Genomic DNA, 15,821 nt, shown 5'->3' on the forward strand with positions numbered 1-15,821 from the left:
TGGGGGGGGGGGTGTACCTGCTGCTGGTTCTCTCTCTGCAGGTGCAGTCTGGCCTGAATGTATCCTCTGGTCTCCTGGAAAGCCTGTCTCTGAGACACCTCGGCAGGGTAGTGGGTACATATCCCAATGATGTTAGTGCACAGGAAGATCAGCACATTGGCGTTCAGCTAGAAGAGAGGAGGATAAAGAGAGGGGGGACATTTAGAGCCTTGACCCCACATTTAAAAATGATCAGTTTTCCCCATAGCCCTTTACACTTGTACCTGTATACAGGTTGAAAACGGCAGATTTGGACACTGACAAGTTCCTAGATTGGAACGCAGTGGCTGTACAGTAACATGCTATACATGCTGTCAGAGCTCAGGGTCTCTGCTTCACAGCACTGTGTCGGTTTTGACTGACAGACGTTCTAAACTTGAGTTGTAGATTAAGAGGACTCAACGTATTTTGAAAGATGAGATGTGGAGGATTATAATCAATACCGCTTTGATGTCATACAAGCAAGCCAAACACCCGTGAGTCCAAATGTGCACTTCACATTTCCATATCATAAAACTCTGGGATGCAGGGCTGTGTTCAAAACAACTACAAAGTGTGCTTGCTCTTGTTCCTCAACGGCACAGCCTGGAGAGCTCAAAAAAAGCACCATATAGTTGAAGAATCTTCTTTGAGTCATAAAAGCGCATTGAAATGACTTGGGAACTGTGCACGCTTTGGAGAGGTGTGTGGCCACTTGGAGACACCAGTTTGACCTCTCACTCAAAACTTTGTCATCGTTTTGTCTTATGTTGCACCTACCCCAAATTTTCCAAGCCTATTATTATCAAGTTACTGAATGTATCCAGAGTATTTTCAGATTTAGTTATCAACAAATATTGCAAAAAGTACAGTAAATGTAAAATGCACCTAAAATCAACAATGTAATGTTTGGATTCAGTCTCGTGTCAGGTGAACTGTTGTGTCCTCACCTTTAGTCTAATAATTTCCCCATAATCTCCAAACTGTTCGCTTTTATTTGCTACCATGGTTAAGCATACGCTTTCCATATTTCTTGTGTAAAACATTTCAGTGTAGCCCTATCCATATAGGCCAATTCCCACAAGTGTAAAAGGTTAAAGGCCCAATGCATTCAAACATTTGATTTCTCTGTGTTCTTTGAGAACACTATGAAAACAGGATAATACTGTGAAATTGAGAACATTATGAGTGTAAGAGCTGTTTGAAAAGGCCACCTGAAATGTCAGCCTGTTTTAGTGGGATGGAGTTTTGGTCTGCCTGGTAACATCACCAGGTTGTAAATAGTGTTAATAGCCCAATAAGAACGAGCGTTCCAAACCTCTCTGCCAATAGCAGCTAGCTTTAATACCACTCCCAGACAGTCCAAGCTACATTTTTGCTTAAGAAATGTATCTTTGCTAATGAAGCTATTTTTGCTATATTTGACCATTTTTATTGAAAACAATCACAGTACGGTACTTAATTGTTACCCAGAAATGATTTGATATGGAGATAAAAACAGCTGCATTGGACCTTTAACATTCTGTGCTAGGGGGCAGAGTAGAGCCATGTCGTGGGTACCTGGATAGGGATTCACAGTACAGAATCAATACAGTAATGAAATACACAAGGAATCTGACACTGAAATGGTATTTTCCTTGCCATGCATTAAAACAGTGGCGCAGGGCTACTGACATTTCTACGGTTGACAACATCTCCAGGAAATGCACCTAATTCTCTAGTGGGAATTTAAAGTACACGGATACCTCACAGTGGCCAAGATTATACCGTAATAAATACATGTACTGATATCATAAAATCTACCCTCCCCCCACCTCTCTCTCCCTCCCGCTCTATCTTCTATCTTTACCTCTCCCTACTAGAGATGAAACAGTGTGAAAATGTCATATCCCGATTAGTGACCAAAATTGATCACGGTTATCAGTATTATCGCGGTATTGTTCAAATGTGCTGGAAATGTTCAAAAAGTACTGGTACACACACTGAAATCATTTCACCATGTTTTATATTGAAAACCAACAAACAACAAATACAATGAGCGGCACTATGCACTTTTTGTGGGCATGAACATTCAAATAATAACATTAAAGGTGGCACCATGTGGCCGTGAGAGGTAAAAGTTTCCCTAGCGCAGGTTTAAATGAACACAACCTTCAGTAAGCAAATCAAATAAATAAACAACAAATACATTTAGCAGCACTCACTTCGTAGTGAGGCACAGCAACCTTCATCAGCCTCAGAAAGCCAGGCCTCTCAACAATTTGAAATGGCATCATGTCCTTTGCAATGTAATAAGAAAGGGCTACAGTGAGGTCTTGAGCATTTTTTTTGATGTGGGTGCATAAGCAGCCTGTCCTTTTAACGCTTGCAGTGTCACAACTGTAGATGAGGGACTAGTAGCATCACTGAGTTTGCCTGCTGCACACCCACTCTGTAAACAAGGGAATAGCAAATGTATTATTATTATTACATTATAATTATTACACAAACACACAAGATTGTGTGAGTATATACAATGACCCCGTGCACAATTTACATGAATTCAAATGAGTCTTAAGTCAGTGATAGTAATTGCAATGTGCCCAACAATTGACATAAATACAGGAGCCTTGTATAGGAGTCTGTAGTGTTTTCTCCTGCTGGAACAGTTGTAGAAACAAGTCGACATCTACCGGATTTTAAATGAACAAAACATGTTGGTTGGGTGACTAAAACTACATAACGTGTTATCGTGTGTAATTAGCGAATAGAGTCTGCAGACACACGACACATACAGCAGCAGAACAACGTGTAGTGTTTTTACAAGAGTAGGTAACACAGAAAGCTTCAGTTTACATTATTGACAAGCTATTAGCAAGTCAGACAGACAAACCATGACATTTTCCCCCATTCCGAAGTCCCCACATCATGCATTGAGCTAAAAGTTAACTTACCTTGCATTCGCTATAAAGTAGTGGGTGGTGGTCATGAAGATGACCCAAGAGGTTTGAAGTGTTGCTCCCTTTCGCAGCAATTTTTGGTTGTTGTTGCATGTTCTGCAGACAAGGTGATCATCTTCGATGAAGCTTCCCTCAGCACTCTTGTAAAAACCCAAAATACGACCACACTTCAGAGGTGGTCCTCTTGGAAGGCTGAAAAATCTCCCGAGCGCTGTCACTGCCTTCCGCCATGTTTTCACACTAAACAAAACCCACGTTGCATGCTGACTGTTGTTAAATTTGGTTGATGCTGGACAGTATTTACCGTGAGTTTTTCCAAACCGTGGTAATCAAACACGGTTTTAATGACAATTAAAATTTGAAACGGTAATACTAATCGCCGGGAATTTCACTGTGGTTGATCGTGAAACCGGTAACCGTTTCATCCCTGCACAGCTCTCTTTCTTTTATTCTATGATGGCTTACATACAGATTCACAGGTCATACTGTGGTTAATGACAAAGTGTACTTCTCATGGGCTGAGATGCACAGTTACATCATTATAATACATTACATACACCGGACCTTGTATGGAAATACACAGTACCCATGCATTCACACATGCACACCTGCAAACACCCAAATTCACACCCACGCGCTTGCACACATGCACACGCACACCACCAACAGCAACATTAACATTCCCTTTGGAGGCATGTTGATCCTGTTTGTGAAATCGTGTTTCCTCCTGTTCTCATCCCCCTCATTGACCACCTCATATGTTTTACAGCTTGCTTTCTGAACTCGTTACACTTTAAACGAAACAGGCTTTTTTTTTTATGTGTCCTGTGCATGTCACACTGTCCCCAGAGTGTCCCCAGCTGCAGTGTGGGGGGAAAAACACTGCCCTTTGACCCGCCGAGAAGCAGTTTCCTTTAAAGATGTCCTCTTCTTTACAGTATGCTGCGTGAGAGAGTAGAAACCCTTCACTGCTTTTGGACACAAACACAGGCTGGCCGCATGCCAACAGGAAACACTGTGATGTCACATCCTATGTGGAGACCCTAAATTAGCACCGAAAAGTTGTTATGGGTCTAATGTGCCAGAGAGGGTTAACCAAGGTCTTCCCAATCTATACCACATCTTTCCGTGGAGGTATAAGATCATGTATTTTGCCAAACCTCCACGTCTTTCTTTCTCTCTTATGCTCTCCCTTTACTTAATATGAAAGTGATTCTATCCTTATAAATATTTGAATCATCCTGAAATAGACAGTTGAGTGCCACATCATTATGCAGGTGAAGCCTGACTCCTACTGGGCAGAAACAGTAACACAGGTAGGACTGGTTTGAATGACTTCAATTGATTTCAGTTGACAGTTTACAGCAAACATACAACCGTATTATTTTCCACACTTTCAAATATTCCTCCTCCCAAGAATATCTGTAGAGTTCCGAAGATACTCGCACTCAAACCATAAAAAGGACAAATCCAAGGAGGCCGAGATGCAAAGATATACTTAATTTAATCCATGATCGAAACATTACAAAGCTGAAAGTGCACAGTGCTAAAAAGTGCTACAAAAGTGAGAGAAAAAAATCACTTATAGCACTTTTTTGCAATGTGCACTTTCAGCTTTGTATTTTTTTAAGCACTGATTAAATTAAATATATCTTTGCATCTCGGCCTCCTTGGATTTGTCCTTTTTATGGTTTTCTCACGCACCTGCTGCCATTCATTCTAACCCTCATACAGGCTTCCTCCCAAGATTATTACACAGAAAGGGATGAAATCCCACCAAGCCCATAATATGTGCATGTCGTCAAAGAAAGTCAGTTGGTGGCTAATAACCCTTGATCTCTTAATCCACATCTGACCCATGAATGAACTTTGAACTCTCCCTGACCTTTCCCGAAAAACAAGTGCACAGGTGGATATGCAGAGTTTTTACACCAAAGAAGGGAAAAATTAAAACAGGAAGAATAAAAGAAAAGAGAAATATACCAAGTACGTGGAAAACATGGGGCAAGGGGGGGAGCAAGAGATATAGAATGAGAAACAGTAATAAAAAATTGAGAGACAGGAATATATGTGACCTAAGGGAAGGGGTGGAGACTGGGAGGGGTGAAGGGGGTGAGAATAGAAAATAGAATAGCATACAATGGACAACAACAGATAACATGGAAGACAGGGGGATGTTGAGGGGAGGAAGGATGTGGTGGTAGTGGAGTGAGAGAGGGAGAGAGAGAGAGAGAGATAGATAGTAAGGGTGAGAGCGAGGGGAGAGCGAGGGAGAGAGAGCGAGAGAGAGAGATAGTAAGAGAGGGGAAGGAGTGAGGGGGAGAGAGAGGGAGAGCGAGAGAGAGCTGGAGAGCTGGAGAGGACAGATATGGGCCACAGTAACATTAGGCAGATGGCTCCTAGCACTCAGCTCTGTTTACATTACTCTCACTGTTCAAGCAAAAACAGCCCAGAGAGAAGAATGAAACCTGGTATGTATGTGTGTGTGTTTACATAAGTGGTCTGTGTGTACAGGTGAATGTATGCTGCCTGTGTGTGTCTAGAGAGTACTGTATGCATATATGTGAGGGAGAGTTGACATTGCCTGTGTGTCTTCCTGCTTGTGACAGAGTGTTGTCTGTGTGTATAGTTGTACTATACGGTATGTATGTAGGATCACAGGCCTGGCCTAATTGCTTGCTTTTCTCAAGAGGGAGAGAGCCTGCAGGTTTACGCGACAGCACACACACGTACTGTTCAGGAGCTCCACTCAGCACCATCTACCTGTTGTGGGCCTACACCTGTCCCAGTCTACAGTCACACGCACACGCACACGCACACGCACACACACACACACACAGTAGTAACCTTATATTGTCCACGCCACAATACAGTAGGACATACTATATTTCTTAATTTCATAATTAATAAACAGTATGTATTTTTTTAAACGCCGAAAATCCAGTGTTTCTATGACAAACAGTTTTGTTATAGTTCAGTCTTCTGTGATGTATATAAAGTGTAATATTGGGTATGCAAACTCAAAATTGAATACATTCCAACTCTTTATCTGACATGGTACAGGTGTCTTTCTTTTTTTATAAAGCCCATCACGAGATGCATACTTTTGTTTGAAAGTAGATTTCTTCAAGGCGACCGAGAAACACTCTTTGGGAACCGGATTTAGCCCACTGCGGTAAAAGGTCAAGTCTATTACATAGTGATTAGGAGGACCCTCTAAAACCATAATAGTTGTAGCATCTCAGGGGGTACAGTCCATATTTCCCTCAGAGTGACACACTGAGGGCAGCCAGCCACTCTGTAGACAGAGAACCTAATCCTTGGTTATCAAAATGGAGTTACGTAAACCAGTAGTCCCTGATTTAGACAAAGACAAGAACAACAGCAGCAGCAATGACAAAACAGCACAGGATAAATTAAAATGCATTTAAAAAGCCTCTAAAAGGCTTAGAGTGGATGGGCAGGCTCCATCAATAAATGACTCAATGAATACGCAGCGGAATAAAAGACTGACATACTCACTCAGTGACGACCTGAGATGCCAAAGAGATCACAGTCTATACTTGTCAATCTAAAACCATACAGAATCTGGCACAACTTTGTTCCTCACAGCAAGAGAACATTCCAATTGATAAGCAGTTCAGTCTTGAATCGGTGCATATTGTTTTGTTGAGTAAATAAACCCCAAAATGCATTGTTGCAGCTCTCAAATATTATTTTTGAACTTATCCTGGAAACCTCTTAATCTTGTTTGATTGAATTGCACCTAAACCTCTTTAAGCATCGTGGCATAAACAAGAATGTGTTCTTATGTGGACACACTGAAACATACACAATCAACCACTAGCAATTCACACCCAGTCCCCCAGCCCAGGCCATGCTCCACCAAGCTGAGCTCTCTCCTCTCCTCTCCTCCTTGAACCCCACCACAGCTCCCCCTGCTCTACATCTGCTCTCCCTAGCCATCATCACCCTGGAGGGCCAGATGAAGATGAGAGTGAGTTAATGGAATATCCAGGGGGTTTATTTATAAGTTTGGTTCCTTTATGATGGATTTAGCTCGCCGGTCATTTACTTTACCAGGAAGTCTATGCTCTGGCCCTGGTGTCTATAAACATTGTCTTTTAAGGCCAGAGGAGATCCTTTCAACACGTCAGTCCCACCAGGGAAACAATTGTGCTTAGAAGGAGAGAGAAAGTCAGAATGTATTTGGAGAAAAGAGACAGCTGGGAGAAGAGAAAGACACAGAAAGAGTGAGCTCCTTTGCTTAGCATCATCTTACGCTAAAAAGCAGCCTTCAAATAGTGCCACAGACCACATTTGTGTCCAACATACTCTGCTCATTTGTCTAGAATCCCTTTCTAGTTGCCCATTAACAAGTCAACCAAGCATTGCCCAAGCCCAACATCTTATACCTTATATGATTTATGATCAAATAGGTTTCCTTTGGGGAACGCTGGCGATGACCTAATCTCAGAACCCAGAACCAAATCTTACGCACGCTAAAGCTAGTAGCTGACTATTCTTTTAACTTCTGTCACCAGAGATTATGTGTGACCTAAAACTGTCCCGAACTGAGAAGGAGGACAGGGTCCATGTGGGGCCTCTTGCTGCTTCTAAAGGGTGTGGAAGCATATATAAGCAGAGTTAGGAAGTAGTGCTGAGTGATTAACCAAAATGTTGTTTCTTTTTTGGTTATTAAATAAATAAAACTAAACCACAACAGACCGACCGACGTCCCCCCCCCCATTGGGGGGGGGGGGGGGGGGGTGAGCCCAACGTGTTGTTTCTCTAGAGAGAAATCAAATAATTCATGCGAGAAATCAAGTCAATAACTATGTGGGACGTTGGGCTTAAGCAAATGTTCAACCTAGTTCAGCACAGAAATGTGGTAATGAACTACAATGACCATGATCCATTGCGCCTGTTCTTTCCTGCTCTAATAGAGACGGGCACACTTTAGTAACTGATTACATGTAATCTGATTACAAAAAACTACAACTGTAATCGGTTACGTTACCTGTTACAAAACATGGTAATCAGATTACAGATACTTTAGAAAAAACAGATGATTACTTCTAGGATTACTTTTATATTCAGAAAGGATGTTTGCAAAAACAATAAATGACACCTTTATGTTTTCTCAATGACATTCAATTCAATCCACGTATAATTTACATTTTAGCAGACACTCTTATCCAGAGCAAGTTACAGTTCCCAGCAAGGACACATATGGTATAATAGCACTGCAGCAGGCTCATCCCTCCCCTCCCCTCTTCCTCCCATCCTGCCCTCCTTCTTCCCCCTTTACAATATTCAGCCAACACCCAACACTGAGGAACCGATCACAGCAGGGTGCTAGGAGCTTGGAGAGTGTGTGTGTGTGTGTGTGTGTGTGTGTGTGTGTGTGCGTGCGTGCGTGCGTGCGTGCGTGCGTGTGTGAAACCAGCAACCAGTGGAATCATTTGACACTTGAGCTTGCTTCTCCGAGCATTCCCCCTCACACCTACTTCCCTTGGGTTACTAGCTGTGACTGTGAGCATGCGATTGTCTCCATGTTTAATGCTGTTGTTTACTGTTCAGTTACAATCCCATACAGTAAGTCCATTCATTAGCTCCTCCCATGCTCTTACACAGACTGAGGTATACAATATTCAAAACAAAGGCCAAAGAAACATGGAAATACTGTATAGTTGACATTGGCAGGAAAAGGTCCTTAATCATTAATTAACTTAGGTGTAACAGATAATAGACCTTGATGATAGTGATGATGATGATGATTCTAATAATGGTGATGTTTTTTAATCAATTTCCCTCTGTCCTCTCCCCTTCTCTGTAACCCCTGGGCTGAAGGGTTGTGGTTAGCATTAGCCCTTGATGTGGCGAAGGCCAGTGCCTCCCACCTTGGAAGACTCTGACCTGTCAGAGACGACAGCAGCACACAAGGTGTTCACTTAGCAGGCATTTCCCACATTCCACCGGCTCCCTCTAAAGACCTGCCATCCACTACCCAGGAGATGTCACCGAGGGTACAGACCTGGACCTAGAGAGTTAGGGTGGAGGGTACACTGTAACAGGAAACCTGTCAATTATACGGTAACGCTGATTATTATCAACAGTAACTTTGTTGCCAGTTTGGAAGCCTTTGTTAAGGCCTCTAGAAGTGCAAGTGATGTAAAACACAAAATATTCATTGATATGCTGTAATGTGTAAACACATTACTATAGCAACCAACCTGCTAGCACCAATCCCATTAAATTACGGTAAAACACTGTGAAATCTCCCATCAATGAATTTCATTAATTTATTCATTCATTACAATTACGGTAGCATGTACTTGTTTATAGTACAATACAGTCAATTATATGGTATAATACTTTGTGTCATTACACAGTACTTGCTTTGATACTATATTTAGATTACAGTAGTGTACTGCAATATGAAACACAATAACTTACTTGCCACTTTGCTGCCTGTAAGTTACTGTCAAAATCACAGCAACCCCTTTACAGTGTACAGGCTAGGGCCCGAAGAGGGAGGGTGGAGGATACAGACCTGGGTCTTGAGAGGGAAGGTGTAGGGGGCTCAGGCTAGCAGCTAGCTATCCCTGTTTGGGACCACAATCACTGACTTTCATTCACTGTTTGTTCACTGTACCCAGAACTAGAACGAATCACTGTAATCCAGAACCAATCCTTCTGGAACATCAGCTTCCTCAATCCAAAGCCACGATCATGCATTTTCGTACATTCTATCCACAACAATCTGTGCAACCAGGAACACAACGGGGCTGTCTTCTACATGCAGAAACGTGAGGTGTCTTAGAAACCTAACAGCATGGCTTTACAGTAGGACCCTCAGAATTCTATTACGATTGAGGTCATTTCAAGACATAGATTAAGACATGTAGCACTAGGTGAGAAAAGTCATTTAGTGGGACATCACTATACAGGAAGCGGAGAGGAGAGCTGCAGTGAATTTATAAGTCAATTTTCCCAGTGGGAACAGTGACTGATGGGATATTATTGCTGAAACGGGGCCAGGGAGTGAGCAGTCGGAGCTCTATGGCCTTTCTGAAGCTTCTGGAAGTCCTTCAAACATCTGTGTTAGATCAGTCTGAGAGAGAACTAGTGACAAAACACAATATGAATCATTCTCTATGAGCTTTGCCTCATGTCTACCTGTATATGTATGTGTGTGTGTGTGTGTGCGCGCACGTGCGTGTGTGTGTACGCGTGATTGTCTCTCTTTTTCTTCAGCTATTTCTCTCTCAGTTTTTCTGTTGCAATTTTCTTCATCTTCCCCTTTTTTTTTGTTTCTCATTGGCTCCCCTTTTCTCTCCCTCTCTCACTACCAGTCTCTCCCTTTCCCTACCACCCTCCCTCTCTCTCTCCCGCTGTCGCGCTAGGAAGGCATCTGCTGGGTTTGTGTACTCAGCCTGGACTCCATGTCTACACAGTTCTCTCCCTGCCCTTATCTGAAATGACCAGAGCTGTATGGACAGATAGAGAGAGGGAGGACCTGCCTATTCCAGTTCTGCTAGCCTGCCTGTCTTCTAGTGATGGGGGGAACAAAATCGATACACTTACATATCGGGATACTATGTTTAACAATATATTGTATTGTATCGTTTTGACAATATCGCAATATTATGTTTGCACTAGTTGGCTGTAACTGCACCAAAACTCTAGTATTTTTCCTTCATAGCTTGGTCGCCATCTTCTTTTTAAATAGGGAGTCAATCTGTTTTCAGCACTTTTATTTCCATGACTGATCAAAACTCATTTTCTAATGGCTGTCTCATCGAATCGCAATAAAATCCCAGTATCGAATCACAATACGTATAGAACCGAGAGAATCGAAAATACATATCGCATCAGTATCGTGACAATATTGTGTCGTGAGGTGCCTGGCAATTCCCATCCCTACTCTATTCTGCACTACTGTTTATCGGTGCAGACTAATCTGTCCACAAGAGATTAGCTGCTGACTGACTAACTAGTTGTCACGTGTGCTCCCTCTCCGGGCCTCTAGGTCACCAGGCTGCTCGTTATGGCGCACACCTGTCACCATCGTTACGCACACCTGCGTGTCATCAGACTCCCCTGGACTCCATCTCTTCCCTGATTACCTTCGCTATATATGTCACTCCCTTTGGTTCCCTCCCCAGGCATTATTGTTTCTGTTTCAGTTTCATGTCTGTGTGTTGTTCGTGTGTTGTATTATGTTCCGTTTATTTTATTAAAATACTCACTCCCTGAACTTACTTCCTGACTCTCAGCGCACATCGTTACACTAGTTTATTATTACCCCCTTTCTATCAAGGCCTCACAAACTCTCAGCCACCATCATTCAGAATCTGAGCCATCAAACAGGTCTGATAATAATAATACTAATGGTGGAACACCCAAACAAAACCCCAAGCCAAACCATTATCAGAGTGAGGGGATCGGGTTATAGGCTTACAGCCTCCCACACAGTTCCTACTCCTCGAGGCTTGAAAAAACAGTGAGCTTTCACAACGCCCGGAAGCATCCAAAACGTGCAGCCTCACAAGCCCCTCAGCTGGCTGACCGCAGATAAGCTTCTCTGAACCAGACAAGCGACGGACAAAAAAATAACCACCCTGTGTGTCCCTCTCCCTCCCCCTCCCACACATTGCCCCCAATCTCCACTCAAGTGTCCTCTCCCCCAGCCATAGTCCATTCTACATTTGGACTGTTCCACATCGGCACAGCTTGTTTACAGCACAATGTACTGTTCCTATGGTCAGGCCTGTGGATGGCAGCCGCATTTAGCCGCCATTTTGTCATTTGTGTTAGGGAACAAAGTCGTAGAACAGCTCGACCACTAACGTAAACCATTACCCTTGTCTTAACCTTAACTCCCTAATTCTGCCATTCGGGATGGTAAAAAACTGAGGTCACCAAACAAGAATGGTGCAGGCTCAGAATTTGTCACCAGGCAGGTATGTCTATATGGTTTCCTTTCCCACAACCTGATGGAAAGGGGAGAAAAAATGTTCCCCCATGCTAAAACGCAACAGCAACTCAACTGTATATACCAACACAGCCTACTGGGTCTTGACTACTTGAGTTGTGGTTGTTTCCATGGCAACCGCGGGACTGAACTGAACACGAGCACCGGGAGAGACACATGATTGGTTAGTGGTGGTGGTGCTTTTTGTTGTTGTTGTTGTTGTTCCAGTCATTCTCAGAAGTGATGCTAAAACGATGATTCCTTTCTCATGTTGCTCATTGGTCCTTGTCGGCTCTAGGGGGCCTGTTGCAAAGATCCTAGAAAACCTTGCTGCTCCAAAGGAAAGAAAACAACAACTTTCATTAACAGTAAGTGTAAAAATGAGACACTAGGTGTATTCTCACCAGCAGAAACCCTGTATATCTGTGTATATGTATAGATCAGTATGTAATATCTCTTGTAGAGTCCCCCAACACCCCTCAAAATGACTAACCACAGTCAGCTCAGAATCCTGTCCAGGCAAAAGGAATGAAACCTTTTCCTCAAACCCTGAAAAAAAACCACTGTTGTGTTCTTGTGATCCCCAGAAGACGTGCTGGTAAGGATAAGAATCTCAGTGTGACAGGTAGCCTTGTTAAAATGCCGCTGTGGCATTAAACGCACAAATAATTTATCGGGGTGGCTGCGTGGGAAGAATGTTGTATTCTCCTCCTTCGATTGCACAGCCTCGCTACCTTACCCTCCTCCACCTCCTCCTGCTCCTCTTCCTCCTCCTCTACCTCCTCCTCGTCCTCCTCCACCTCCTGCTCCTCTTCCTCACCCTCCACCTCCTCACACTCTTCCTCCTCCTCTACCTCCACCTCCTCCTCTTCCTCCTCACCCTCTACCTCCACCTCGTCCTCCTCCACATCCTCCTCACCCTCTACCTCCACATCGTCCTCCTCCACATCCTCCTCACCCTCTTCCTCCTCTTCTTCCTCCTCCACCTCCTCCTCACCCTCTTCCTCCTCCTCCTCACCCTCTTCCTCCTCCTACGAGGTATCTTGTTCTACACCTGAATGGCTGTTCAGGGGTTAACACCTCTGATGACCTGTTCTACACTGCTGAATAGGATGCCATGGGTTAAACAGTGTTTCCTTTAATGTTTCCCTTGTCTATGGAAACATGGACCTTGGTTTCACCAGGTCCAAGATTCACCAGGTCCCAGAACATACATGTAGGCCTGCTGCTCCAAACCCATTATCGAAAGCTTAATATGGGAATATTCAACAATATTTCTGGGTCATATATTATGAAACACTTAAAAAACACTCACTTATACAATATCTATAGAAAAACAATTACACTTGAGACATCCAGACAGTTGTTCACACAGTGAGAAGCTACAAGTGCTCATTTTCCACTTCATTTGTCTAATGAAAGAAATATACTTTTTTTAACCATGTCGTGAGGAGTCAAACAGGCCTGAGAAGTGCCACGGAAAAAATGACCAGCGTGTTTGACTTTGTGTGTTTACGTGTAGTACCTGTGTATGTGTGTGTGTGTGTGTGTGTGTGTGTGTGTGTGTGTGTGTGTGTGTGTGTGTGTGTGTGTGTGTGTGTGTGTGTGTGTGTGTGTGTGTGTGTGTGTGTGTGTGTGTGTGTGTGTGTGTGTGTGTGTGTGTGTGTTTGTGCATGTGTGTGTGTGTGTGTGTGTGTGTTTGTGCATGTGTGTGCTTGTGCATGAGGGAGAGTGTGTGTTAGTGCGTGTGTGGCGTGCGAACGCACACATTGCTGTGAGTGGGATTGTGTGTATACAGAGCGGGATAGAGTGAGTGGCTGATATGACGCAGACTCTGATAAGACTGTTCCATGTGACGCAACACAACGGTTAGCAGAAACGCCTGGGGTTGGTTATTTTTAGGAACCCGTCTCTAACATCTCTCAAGCCCTATATCAACAATGTCCAACCGCTACAATACACCAAACCTGCTGTGTCATGGACTCCTGGACAGTCAAGATATATGTACTACAGTATTACCGTTTCAACCACAACACCGTTCTTAAAATAAATAACAACTACAAAGACCAACAAATGAGCTTGGAAGGGGGCAAAAATGTACATAGTCAGTTTACAGTTCCACTTTGTCTGTGGTGGCGGACACACATTGACAAGAACCCTGCCAACTTTTCCAATGTTTACATCACAACAATGAATCACACAACTATCACGACAATGTCTCAGTGAGATGGTTCCCATTAATGAGCTCCGAGAGGTTACACACACCACACACACAGAGGAAAATGTGTTGGCCGTCATGTTCCTAAGGAAAAACAAAGAACAGCATTTCTGACAAAGCCCTTAATGAGAGCCCTGAGGGAGGGTGTCAACCAACAGAAACCAGGGGTTGTGTTCTGTCCCTGTGTGCGTGTGTGTGTGTGTGTGTGTGTGTGTGTGTGTGTGTGTGTGTGTGTGTGTGTGTGTGTGTGTGTGTGTGTGTGTGTGTGTGTGTGTGTGTGTGTGTGTGTGTGTGTGTGTGTGTGTGTAGATAATTGATTCCAGCTGGGAAAAGAGAAGACTGGGGATAACTGAGAGAGGGAGAGAGAGAGGGAAATAGGGGGGGGGTATTTTCTAATTGACTGAGGCTTACTTCCAAAATATTTTATTTGGTTGTTTACAATAAAAACACAGAGAGAGGAGGAAGAAGTGTAGGCCTATTTCGCTGGTTTTGACACCAAGAAATAGTCAAACATAAAAACCAGACTACACTACACACAGAAGCGACAAATGCTACCAAGTGGCACTGCCGGCACGTACCGAAATGTTATCCATAGGAAATATTTGGTTCTAAATGCAGCATCCTTCAGGTCTACATTTAGACCTCTTGCCCTGTTACACAATGTGGATATACGATGCCCCGCCAGTAGCAGATACCATCAGTGGTTATAATGTGCTCTCTCTCTCACTGACGTCTCATTCACAGGAGGCTTGTCTTAGTTCCTTTGAGTCTGCTTATCAACAACAGCTGGCTACAGTGAAGCTTCATGACCTACTACCCATAATACTATTAGTGAAGCTAGACTCTCTCGGACGGCCAGTCGGGTTACTGCGGTGGGCCTTTCACGCCGCTACAGTATGCTAGCTGTTACATCATGATCGGTTAGAAACTTAACTGATCAGTCGGGTCATCTTCGACTCCCCGAGTCTATGGGCCATGGTCACTTCATTGTAATAGTTTTTCTTGCTACAAGGTTCAAAGACTTATTAAGGGCCATATCCCATCCCTATGCCTCAACCTTTATCCTATGTCTCCGAGGCGGTCCAGACGATTAGCCCTGAATTTAGAGGCTATGAGGCAGCTAAAGGTACTAGTCTAGCATAGGGTTGCAAAGCTACCGGTAACTTTGCCAAAGTCTTCAGTGATTTTGGTAATTAACAGATAATATATGGCAATGTACACTATATATAAAAAGGTCTGTGAACACCCCTTCAAATTAGTGGATTCAGCTATTTCTGCCACAGCCGTTGCTGATAGGTGTATAAAATTGAGCACAATCCCCATAGACAAACATTGGCAGTAGAATGACCTCACTGAAGAGCTCAGTGACTTTCAACGTGGCACCATCATAGGATGCCACTTTTCCAACAAGTCAGTTAGTCAAATTTCTGCCCTGCTAGAGGTGCTCCGGGTAACTGTAAGTGCTGTTATTGTGAAGTGGAAACGTCTAGGAGCAACAACGGCTCAGCCGTGAAGTGGTAGGCCACACAAGCTCACAGAACGGGACCGCCGGGTTGCTGAAGCGCGTAGTGCAAAAAAAAAAGGTCTATCCTCGTTTTGCAACACTCACTACCGAGTTCCAAACTGACTTTTTATAAGCAACGTCAGCACAAGAACTGTCCGTCAG

General features: G+C 43.5%; 1 protein-coding gene and 2 long non-coding RNA genes across 3 annotated transcripts in view; 1 reads left to right on the forward strand and 2 right to left on the reverse strand.

Moving 5' to 3' along the window:
- Nucleotides 1–15,821, reverse strand: part of LOC139557118 (adenylate cyclase type 6-like) — a 51,994-nt gene that overhangs the window by 13,293 nt on the left and 22,880 nt on the right. Inside the window, exon 4 of the mRNA XM_071371496.1 lies at nucleotides 18–167. Coding sequence (XP_071227597.1) covers nucleotides 18–167 — 150 coding nt within the window. The remainder of the gene's footprint in view (nucleotides 1–17; nucleotides 168–15,821) is intronic.
- LOC139557120 (uncharacterized) lies at nucleotides 1,391–4,560 on the reverse strand. Its single transcript, XR_011671339.1, has 2 exons — nucleotides 2,952–4,560; nucleotides 1,391–2,449 (listed from the first exon to the last, which is right to left on the reverse strand). It is a non-coding gene; the product is annotated as an uncharacterized lncRNA (long non-coding RNA).
- Nucleotides 5,124–11,225, forward strand: LOC139557121 (uncharacterized). Its single transcript, XR_011671340.1, has 3 exons — nucleotides 5,124–5,428; nucleotides 6,890–6,954; nucleotides 10,993–11,225. It is a non-coding gene; the product is annotated as an uncharacterized lncRNA (long non-coding RNA).

This window comes from Salvelinus alpinus, chromosome 28, assembly GCF_045679555.1.
Source record: "Salvelinus alpinus chromosome 28, SLU_Salpinus.1, whole genome shotgun sequence".
Classification (NCBI taxonomy): domain Eukaryota; kingdom Metazoa; phylum Chordata; class Actinopteri; order Salmoniformes; family Salmonidae; genus Salvelinus; species Salvelinus alpinus.